Genomic DNA, 11,698 nt, shown 5'->3' on the forward strand with positions numbered 1-11,698 from the left:
GCATTAATGCATTATAGAGGTAAAAAGTAAACATTTTCCAACAACTTTCAAAAAAATCGAGAAAACAAAAAAAAAAATAACGGAAAATTTTACCAGTTATTTAGGTTGGCATTTTATTTACATGATTTAATTTTCAAAATATTTTGAGCTATTTATAGACAACTGAAATTTTCAATTTTTCTGAAAAATTTTTTTTGAAGTGTCGATAAAATTGTTTTGGCCCAATCAAAATACTTGAACATTTTATACAAAGTTCCTCATATGTTATTTTTATAGTGATTAAAAAATTATGAGAATACATAGACACAATTTTTTTTTATTAGTATTTGAAGTTCAAATTTCGACAAAAGTTCGTCAAAATCATGAATACTTGCAAATTATTTTGTAGTTCAAAATTCATAAAATTGTTTGTATTTATATCTAACGTTAAATATATTCTAGACTGAAAAATCATCTCCGTTCAGAATCGTTTTTTGTATACAATACCTATCATTGCATTCAAATTTAATCTACCCTAGTCCGAAGTCCACCCCACTCCCTAATGTACAGCAGAGCGGTACCCACTTGCCGACTTTTTTAAATTATAATCGATAAAATAATGGAAATAATAGTTTAAGAAAAATATATCTTGATTAAAATTTTGGAATTAGCCAGCAAGTATAATGTTAAAATAAAACTAGGTCATGTATCCATACCTATAATGGTACCAAATATCAATACATTTCCAGAAACATAAATTCAATATTTTACGAATAAAATTATTATTTGATAATCCTAGAATAACTAAATCTGAGTTTAATATATAACTACATTTATTGAATGATTCTTTTTCTTTTAAGGCTTGGCATGTTATTGTTGGTAACGCTTTGAGATTGGGTTCCATAAACAGCATTGGTGACTTTATATTATTCCTGGCCAAGTGTTTGGTCACTCTGATTGTTGGTTATTTGACATTGTTCACTTTACGATCTAACTCAGAATTACATTTTCATGCTATACCAATCATCATTATATGTATATTAGGGTGTTCCTTAATTTTCAATTTCAAAATTTTTTTGGTCTCACCCCCTAAATCGGTGTGTACCTATACAATGTCGAATCTAACTATCGAAGCACAAACATTAAGTGCCGATGCTTGCAATGAACACACCGTTCTAATACTTTCCATCCTTTTTACTTTATTTTCGGTAAATTAAATTATTGTGTTTAATACTCATTGTTCTAATTCATATTCTAAATTACAGATTATTATACTTTTGTTGGTTTTGGCTATGCGTAAGCGATTGAATTTTTTGTCCACTTTGTTTCATGAGTCGGCTGATTGTTTGTCTCTGTATATTCTTTAGTCTATGTTGTATATGGATTGAAAAGTACATATGTATACGACAATAATTAAAACACTCTTGAATGTATGTGCAACTGCAACGGGCCTGGAAGTTTGTCTTACAGACGTACGAAGTACATTTTCAGTTATGACTTACCAAAATCCATTGAAATTTCCTATTTTCAAAATCGATGAATAGTATTATTGTTATCAATTATAATAATACAATTAAAATTAACATTACATTCATTATTTTTGTGTACGTATTTTTTCTTCTTCTTGATTTTGATATCTTCTTCGATCTATAAAATAAGAATAGTTATTAATTATTATTATTTTCACTAGAAAACTTCTATAAAACTTACTGTAATGTAACAGGATTTGTTTATGTCCGTTTATATTTAACGACTAGCTAAATAATTGAATTGAATTAAATTGCTATTCACTTATATAATAATAATGCAGGTTGCCATGTTCCTAATATTTGTTATTAGCCAGTTAAATAAAGTTGCTTGAGAAATAATATTTTTATATTATTACTCTGATAAGAACAAAAGAAATAATATAATCACGTAGGACATAGATAGGTAGGTAGGCAGGCAGGTAGTTTATATTTAAAAAAACTAATAATAATATATAATATATAATTCAATTATGACAATAAATAAAATTAAACACATACTTGTCTTAATTATCTGTTGGTCATGGAGAATATAATATGTTAAATTTAAAAAAAATGCATAATATGCAGGTAGATTCCTATGGAGATTTAGAATAATTTTTTAACAGTTACATAATTAATTTGTTTCCATATGCATTATACCATTTATAACATTAGTATGATAATATTTTATATTATTATTATTAGTAGTAGTAGTAGTACCTATATATAAATTATATTATATAATAACTGTCATAATAATTATTTATTTTTTATTTTTTAGAAATCCATCTTCAAATGAACTCAATCGATGAAATCCAATAATAAATTTGTTTATACCTACTACCAGATAGGAAATTAATAATCTGCCAATCATTGGAAAATAACCTGATTTTATATTTTTTAAAACATCTATGTATAATAATGCTATAGTAGGTAGTCTACATTAATCAAATATTTATTTACTGTATAAGAAGTTGCCCGGTCTTTCACAGCATGACAGATTAATTATATACGTTTTTAAAGATTCTTAAACAATTATAGACGAGTCGTAAATTTTTTAATTATACTCTAATAGACATGTAAAACTATTTTTTTTTTAAATTTAAATTTAAAGATTCTTATACGATTATGGTGGATTATGGTTAACGTTAAATTGCGCCTTCACGTAGTCAAACCTGACCCATCGTGGCTCTCTTAGGGTTTCCGCGAACGATGGACATATATAATAATAGGTTGCATTTGAAAACCGCATACTTGTTTTCGAACCGAAAAAGGTCGATAGAAAAAATCGCACACTATCGGTCTACACTCTAGAGTAAGTACATTATTTTTTTAAATTTGAATACTCGTAAATACATTTTTTGTTTGTTTAAGTAAATTATAAATTATAAAGTTTACATAAACTAATACATTACAAAGTATACGATTTTTGTTTATCAACCTTTTTGGGGACGAAATCAAAAGTGTGTCGTTTTAATCTAAAAAATAAGTGCGGTTTTAACCTACCAAAAGTATGTATAGTTTTGTTCTGTATTTTATATATTTTTAAGTGTGAGGTTTTATAGGAGTCAATGATATAATAAGTATTAGGTATCCACAAAAACTTGAAAAACCTTTAAATAAGTATGTATCAACTGATGCATCTTCTGATCTTCAGGTTATCTGCGGCGATTTACTTACTTACTTCGTTGTTATAAATATAATAATAAATTAATAAATAAGAAACATTTATTTTTTTAAATATTTTAGAGTGAATTTAATCAAGTTATAATCTTAATATTTTTGCTTATAAAAAACTGGATATTTAAGAACGTCTAAAAAAATTCCTTATACGTAAATAATTATCAAATAAATATTTATTAATATTTATAGGCATTTCATAAAATTTTTCCAATGAGCTGGAAGAAGCATCACAAGCCATTTATTGATCAAGTGTACAGAAATATCGCACGACTAGGGTTACATGCAATTCACTTTAGAAAGTGTGATGCCAAATTTTTTTCATATCGTCCCAATTGGTGACGAAACCGTGTTTAATTGGGTATTTCAAGGTAAGAATAAATCTTTTAGATAAGGCTTCATCTCCTACAATGTAGAACCTAGAGAGCCTATATATAATGATTAAAATTTTTTTAAATTATTTAAAATTATTATCTAGGCTCTCTAGTAGAACCTATATATCCGTATTTTTGTCCCATAGGTACCTACCATGACTCTTCGATGACGGGGACGCCCCCGACGGTAGATGAAAACCACGATCAAAGATATATTTAAGGTATATCTTTAATCGTGATGGAAACACAACAACAAGTGCGTCGTCATATCCGGCGAAACTTACTTTGCACAAACCAGATCTTATGTTGTTCTTCAATATTAACGTGTTGAGTTATATTATAATTTAACTTTAAAATCGTAAGGTAATATAAAGTATTATTTTTTTAAACATCTTATTATAAAATATGTATGAGTATGACTCATACTGTATGATCACAACACAAAGTAATATAGAGTAATTACTAATTAGTTTTAGTCGTGTTGGCAGACAACCGTCAATCATTTAAATTGCAAAACATTAAAGAAGCTGTGGACTTGCACTTGCACGGTGTAATTCAAATGTAATTTAATTTTTTACTCATTTTTTAAAAATAATTTGAATTAATTATAAACAATGCATTTTTGAAAGGTCATTTTATTGATATTTTTAGATAATTTTTTTGGAGTTTTAAGGTCATAAATTCATTTAATTGATATTTTTAGGGCATTTAAATTGGATCTTTACTAATACCTATATTATAATAAAAATAGTAATCAATAAATTCGCTTGATACCTATACTTGCAGTTCCGAGTGCGGAGTGCAGTTCGTAAAGGCTGGTTTTCAAGTATCCAGCGCCACGGTCGTGGCGCGAGCTAAGTAAAAAAAATAAAAGCGGCGGCACGACAGTGTATATTATCTCGAAGCAGGAGTTTCACATTAAAACCGTGTAAATTTCGGTGTTTTTTGTCAGATGAGATAATTAATTATCTACTGAATCAATTTATACCTAGTAAATTGCAAAACATGAGGAAAATCATGCAGATGATCCTTTTGTAAAAATCATAAAAATCGTACTGTTAGAAATTAAGTTATCAAAGGAAACGTGAAACATTTTTAATGAAAAATTATATTGAAATCTGGAATCACGGCGGCCGCTTCTCGCGTTGTCGTGCCGACCGGGAAATAAACACTAATATATGATATGTTAAATAAACATTAATATAATTAATATTAATTAATATATTTATTATTATTTAGGTATAAATGATAAAAATTGGTGATATCAAAACAAAAACCCTCCGTCTAACTCCGTGTAAAAATTAGCTAAGTAAAAAAAAGAAGAAAAAAATCAAAAAAAAAAATCATTGTATAACCAAAACTTTTTTCGCTTCATATAGAATTTATAAAACCAGTAATTTCAAAGCACTATAAAGATGTGATATCATAAATAAATGCTAAGTAGACTGAATTTAAGTATATTTAGTCTGTTTCGATAATTTATTTACTTGGCGAGGAAATTTTTTACTTCATACGATACAATGATACAATATAAGAACCGTGGCGCTGGATGAATAATTAGACAATAAGACATTATAAATTAAAAATATTACAGTTAACATTTCTATACTAATCAAAATAATACTCTACAACCAATAATAACACTTTACACTGTATACTCTATATTAATACTAAAATTTCCTCGCCAAGTAAATAAATTATCGAAACAGACTAAATATACTTAAATTCAGTTTACTTAGCATTTATTTATGATATCACATCTTTATAGTGCTTTGAAATTACTGGTTTTATAAATTCTATATGAAGCGAAAAAAGTTTTGGTTATACAATGATTTTTTTTTTTGATTTTTTTCTTCTTTTTTTTACTTAGCTAATTTTTACACGGAGTTAGACGGAGGGTTTTTGTTTTGATAATATATTATATGCACAAATGTCCGTGATTACGTGAATAAATTTAATTAAATGTTAAATTAACATGTATTAATTATTAAGTGTACCAGTGTAAGTGAATACAAAATTTTCATTCCCGACATTCCCGTTAACTCGGACTTCGTGTTCACGTTTCCATTGTTCACAATTGAGACCTCTAAGTAATTACTCCAAGTGTCCACTATGAGGGTCGATTTATTCATCAGTCTTTTTATAATATAATATATATCAATGCATGAAATTTACTGAACGCTACAATTCCTACAATCCTACACCTACACGCTTTAAGGCAGATAATCTATTAATCTCACAGTCTTCGTTTAATTTTAAATCAGTTAAATCGTGATGCTAGTGCTATCAATGAGAATTCTCGCACATAGATGGCACTCGAGGCCGAATCAGTGTGACCACGTGCACTGTCAACAGCCGTTTCCTTCTACCTTTCGTCATACAGGCGCAGTATTGCAGTATTTTTTTTTTCAAAATTATGGGGAAGAAAAAAAAACAGAATGAACAATAAATTATAATCAAAATAGCGAAAATATTTTAATACAATAATGCAGTGATAAATGATAATTCCGCGATGATAATAGTGATAACTTTTTTTTTATTTTCTATGTTTTCGTGATTCAGAATTCTACTTGTTTGAGTTGTTAATAATTATTAGTTTATTACTTAGTAGTCACTACTTACTAATCAGCACTCCTCCAGTAATTCCAAAGAAATTATCTGCCTACATCTAATCGTGTTGATTGACACCTTTTGAATTTGACTTCCTACTTATCAAAAAATATAATAACCAGTAATAATGGCATAATTCATGCAATAATGAATTATTATTTTAGTAAATAAGGTGAGTTATATACATTTCATATTGGTTTGTTACCAATTTGTCATGCATAATTAAAAATTATTGTTGTCTCTTGTTTCTAATTTTATTTTGTTATTTTACAAGGCCTTTTAGGCTCACATTGAGAAGTATGAGATGTTTAATATTTAAAATTATGGTGTGAACAGTCTTTACAAAACAATTCAAGATGGTTTGTGAAAATCCAGCTTTCCATTTTGATTTTTGGAACGAAATCAACCATGATTCTGTTGTGGAAGTCACTTGTTTAATGCCCAATAGTATTTCAATACCCTTAACAGTTTCTACAAGTACATCATTGCACGAGTTAAAAGAGGTGCGTTAGTAACTGTATTACCTTGAAATATTTAGGTGTTACTATTTAGTATTTACAATATTATGTTATTTAATAGGAATTATGGGAGGAGGCAGTCAAATATCCCTTGCATGGTATGTTGCACGACTCAAGCAGTTACAGCATAACTTATGTCAATGCAATGGCCCAACGTGAAATGCTTATGGATGAGAATAAGAGGCTATGTGATGTACGTCCATTTTTAGCAGTCCTGAACATTGTAGAACGCCAAGAAGATAAAGCAGATAATGTACTTAATGCCCAAATAAGTAATCTCATCGGTAAAGGTATGTGTCTATTGTTTTTCCATTATTAAAGAAAATGTTAAATAATGTAGCATATATTAAATATTTAGGTTTAATGGAATTTGATTCATTGAAAAGTTCAGAAGTAAATCAATTTCGTGGTAAAATGAAAGCATTAGCTGATCAAATGCAAGCTAATCGAAGACGACAAAAATGGTTAGAACGATTGTTATATCAATTTGCACCACGCTTAGCTGCATCTACTTTATCATCAAATGTTTTACCTACTACAGTAACCAGGAGGCTAAGAGATGATAATTTTTCAGTTGTAATAAAATTTGATAATACAGAGGTATGTTTTAAAATAAAACGTGTTTTTTGTGTCACACAAATCAAAATATTAATGTTATTTTTTAGACTGCATTTACGTTTAATGTTGGTCTTACAACGACACCTGATCAACTGATGTTGCAAATATTAAATAAACGTGCAATGACATTAAAAACTAGAAATGAAAAGTGTTCAGATTTTACCTTAAAAGTTTGTGGCCGAGAAGAATACATTGTTGGTCAACATCCTTTAATAGATTTTGCCTATATACAAGATAGTTTGTCTCAAGATCTCAACCCCATTTTGATCGCTGTTTCCAAGTTTAATGTTCCAGGTAGTTAATTGTTATTGTTTTTACTGTAATTATCAATCATAAATTTCTAATGGATAAAATATTTTAGTTCCAGAAGAAGTAAATAAAGATCAGACTGAATACATTGAACAAAATAAGACTCGTTCTACATTAACATTACGTAAAAAAACTAAACACAAATTGTCATTTGATATTGATGAACAATTTAAGTTCAAGGTGAACTATATTAGTAAATTAAACTGTGATGAAACTAGAACTGTTGAAGTTGGAATTGAAGCAGCCTTGTTCCATGGGGGTAAAGCGTTGTGTGAATGTGTAAGAACTTCTGAAAAGATTGTTAACAATGGTGACTGTACTTGGGATGAAGAACTAGCATTTGATATGAGTATAGCTGATATACCGCGGATGGCTCGTTTATGTTTAGTTGTGTATGAAGTTTCCAAGACATCAAAAGGACTAAGAACTCGGCGTATTAAAGAATCAAAACAAGTAAATCTAAATTATAATAAATAAATTATTACTTGAAAATTTAAATTTAAATTGTAATTTGTAGGAGATGTTTGTAACACCGATGGACTGGGTCAATACAACCGTGTATGACTTTAAAAATCAGCTAAAAAGTGGATCAATTACGCTATATATGTGGACATATGCTGATGATTTGCAAAATGAAGACTTGTTACACCCACTTGGTACTGTTGTGTCTAACCCAAATGTTGAGCAGACCACAGCATTAACTATAACTTTTCATAGGTTTAACATTATATTTTATTTTTACTACCTCACAAACTAATATTGGTTTAATTATTTTTAGTTATCAACCAGCTGAGCACGTAATTGTATATCCAAGTTTGGATAAATTACGAGAGTATGCTGATAAAAAAGGGAAAGAAGACTTAAAAGATCAAGCGGTTGGAGATTCACAATCACTAAAAACTTACTTAGATCAAATAAAGTACGATAGCATTTTTAAATTTTATTAGTAAAGTAATATTCATTGTGATGTTAATTGATTTATAGGACAATGGTTGAACGCGGAGAACCTTTAGACGAAATGCATGAACAGGATCGAAAGAAACTGTGGCGCCATAGATATCATATATTGCAATCAGTGCCTGGACTTTTAGCTAAGCTTTTAGATTGTGTGGAATGGGGTATACGGTGGGAAGTCGCAGAAGCCACCTCATTGGTCTCTAGATGGCCTCTATTAGGACCACAACAAGCTTTGGAATTGCTAGACTATGCTTATGCTGACCAAGTAGTTCGAAGTTTTGCCGTCAAATGCTTACAAATATTAAGGTAAGTAGATGCTCTCTAAAGTATAATAGTTAAACATTAATAACAAAAACTGTGTTGTTTTAGTGATGAAGATCTTTCATTGTTTCTTTTACAACTGGTCCAGGCTTTAAAACATGAATCTTATTTATGCTGTGATCTAGTTGAATTTTTACTTACAAGAGCATTACAAAATCAAAAAATTGGCCATTACTTATTTTGGCATCTTAGGTATGTTAAAACTATTTATATTTTTGTTGATAGTATATCACTATCACTAGCATTATTGTCATATTTATTAGATCAGAAATGCAAGTTGCGTCTGTGTCTGTACGCTTTGGTTTGATGTTGGAAGCATATTGCCGAGGGTCAATTGAACACATGAAAACATTAATAAGACAAATGGATTTTTTGGAAAAACTGAAAAAGACCACTGAATTAGTAAGGCAGCGCCGTGATAAAGAAAAGGCACGGTCTTTTTTACAAGAATATTTTCAAGAAGGACATTGCATTGAAGCTATGTCATCTGTACATAGTCCTTTAGATCCAAGTTATAAGTGCAAAAGAGTTAGGTAAGTTGAATTTGTTCAGTCAATTGTTATAATATTATAGTATAAAATAACGGTCTTATTAAATGATATAATATAGGACTGAAAAGTGTCGCGTGATGGATAGTAAAATGAAACCTTTATGGATAGTTTTTGAAAATGTTGATTCACACGGTGATGACATTTATGTGATATTTAAAAATGGTGATGACCTGAGGCAGGATATGCTTGCTTTACAGATGATACGTATTATGGACAAACTATGGAAAAATGAAGGTTTGGATTTGAGGTAAGTTCTAAACCATAATATAAAGACAATTTTATACTCCATTTCATGAGAGAAAGTACAGGAGTTGCACATTCAACTGTACCGTCAACAGCATGGAGGTCAAATTTCTTCCACTGTTTGGGAGAATACCTAACCGTATATGCTGACCGAACATTTATTATCGTGACTGAATGGGCAAAAGTTGTGTAAGATACACATCGGCCAACAAAAAACCATGTACCTTCTCTCATGAAATGGAGTATAGGTTAAAATATCTAAAAAAATGTTAGTAATCCCAATACCATTATTGTATTTTCTATACAGGTGTTTTAATTAATTTTTCTGTTTACATCATAAATTTATATACACACACTGTTAGTTATATTATAGCCATAAAATAATATATTTATTTGATTTGATGTTTGTATGAAAATATACAAATACAAAAATAACAAATATATACAATAAAAAAATAGCTACAAATCATTAAATGCATATGTCAAACTAGATTTAAGTTTACTCATTTCTTAAAAATATGAGTCATATAAAGATCAAGCGATGAACTAGATTCTATTGCATAACAGTTCATTTTTATTTAATACATTTTAAACTTTATGAATAAAATTATATTATATTGTTATTAATATGAACTTATAAAGCAACCTATAATACCTACCTAAAATTAAGAAAAATATATTTTAGTATATTAATATTATAATTCATAAATTTTTTGATTGAATATCATGGAACATTAATTTAGTACTTTAACTTAAATTCAATTTTATTCTAGGATGAATCCGTATCAATGTATATCGACAGATAACCGTGTGGGTATGATTGAAGTAGTATTGAACGCAGAAACCATAGCTAATATTCAAAAAGAAAAAGGAATGTTTTCAGCGACATCTGCTTTTAAAAAGGGATCGTTATTAGGTAAGATTCTATTGCAAAATTTAATTATCAGAAATATAATCAATTTTTTTTAATGATAACATTATTAGCATGGTTAAAAGACTACAATCAAACAGAACAGTCATTGCAAAAGGCAATTGAAGAATTTACTTTTTCATGTGCTGGTTATTGTGTGGCAACTTATGTACTGGGTGTTGCTGATCGTCATTCCGACAATATAATGGTCAAAAAAACAGGACAAGTGTGTATATTTAAATATTATAACTTAACAGTTATGTTTGTATTTCTTAATGTTGTTTATTTCCAGCTGTTTCACATTGATTTTGGTCATATTCTTGGTCATTTTAAAGAGAAATTTGGTTTCCGTCGTGAACGTGTACCATTTGTTTTGACTCATGACTTTGTACATGTTATTAACAAAGGCCAGACTAGGAAAGAGGCCCTAGAATTCCAAATGTTCCAGAATTACTGTGAAAAGGTAATTCAGTAGTTACTAGTTTTCAAACTATTCAAGTGTATATAAATGTTTTTATTTCAGGCCTTTCTAATACTAAGGCGCCATGGTTCATTAATATTATCTCTTTTTGCAATGATGATTTCAACTGGTCTGCCTGAATTGGGCTCCGAAAAAGATCTCAACTATTTACGCGAGACACTTGTGATGGATCTATCAGAAAATGATGCTAAATTACATTTCAGATCCAAGTTTGAAGAAGCATTAGGCAATTCATGGAAGACTTCACTTAACTGGGCATCTCATAATCTAGCAAAAAACAATAAACAATGACAAAAGTTTCTAATGGGCTTGGAGCTGGCCATACTGCCGTAATTTCAGTTTGAGCTTATTAATACTGTGTTTTCCTATAAAATAGTAGAAAAATTGTATTTAAATTTTAAAACAAATGTTTAATTTGTAAATGGGAGAGAAAGACGTAATTCATATTATTATGGTTACCTCAGTATGATTTTTTTTTTCTAATTACATAAGTGTATAAATTATTTTTAATATATTTAAAACATGCAATATTAATATATATTATATTATAAATTATTAATTTATATATATTATTATCAACTATATTATAATAGAACTATATCAATATAGTTAAATATGATTTATTTTATTTGTGTTAAA

The 11,698-nt window shown here is 28.7% G+C and overlaps 1 protein-coding gene and 1 long non-coding RNA gene across 3 annotated transcripts; one reads left to right on the plus strand and one right to left on the minus strand.

Moving 5' to 3' along the window:
- Nucleotides 1–1,337: 1,337 nt before the first annotated feature.
- LOC126550699 (uncharacterized) lies at nt 1,338–2,802 on the minus strand. 2 transcript variants are annotated; one of them, XR_007604753.1, is made up of 3 exons: nt 1,690–2,802; nt 1,569–1,626; nt 1,338–1,500 (listed from the first exon to the last, which is right to left on the minus strand). It is a non-coding gene; the product is annotated as an uncharacterized LOC126550699 (long non-coding RNA). The 2 variants fall into 2 exon arrangements; XR_007604752.1 differs by having other exon boundaries at nt 1,341–1,430; nt 1,482–1,626.
- Nucleotides 2,803–6,002: 3,200 nt separating this feature from the next.
- LOC114130020 (phosphatidylinositol 4,5-bisphosphate 3-kinase catalytic subunit delta isoform) lies at nt 6,003–11,683 on the plus strand. Its single transcript, XM_027994903.2, has 16 exons — nt 6,003–6,323; nt 6,426–6,654; nt 6,731–6,959; nt 7,028–7,269; nt 7,335–7,581; nt 7,649–8,049; nt 8,114–8,313; nt 8,375–8,515; nt 8,581–8,859; nt 8,923–9,066; nt 9,138–9,407; nt 9,484–9,672; nt 10,442–10,584; nt 10,653–10,804; nt 10,871–11,041; nt 11,102–11,683. Exons 2-16 carry the CDS (start codon nt 6,508–6,510, stop codon nt 11,348–11,350), a joined length of 3,204 nt encoding a protein of 1,067 aa, XP_027850704.1. The 5' UTR covers nt 6,003–6,323; nt 6,426–6,507; the 3' UTR covers nt 11,351–11,683.
- The last annotated feature ends 15 nt before the right edge of the window (nt 11,684–11,698 follow it).

Source organism: Aphis gossypii, chromosome 1 (assembly GCF_020184175.1).
Source record: "Aphis gossypii isolate Hap1 chromosome 1, ASM2018417v2, whole genome shotgun sequence".
NCBI classification, from domain to species: Eukaryota; Metazoa; Arthropoda; class Insecta; order Hemiptera; family Aphididae; genus Aphis; species Aphis gossypii.

Excerpts from the sequence above, each read along its gene's own strand:
- LOC114130020 (XM_027994903.2), top strand. The coding sequence starts at position 6,508 with ATGGTTTGTGAAAATCCAGCTTTCCATTTTGATTTTTGGAACGAAATC. Across the intron at positions 6,960-7,027 it reads AAGTAATCTCATCGGTAAAG|GTTTAATGGAATTTGATTCA; the intron begins GTATGTGTCTAT and ends TTAAATATTTAG. Across the intron at positions 9,673-10,441 it reads AATGAAGGTTTGGATTTGAG|GATGAATCCGTATCAATGTA; the intron begins GTAAGTTCTAAA and ends ATTTTATTCTAG.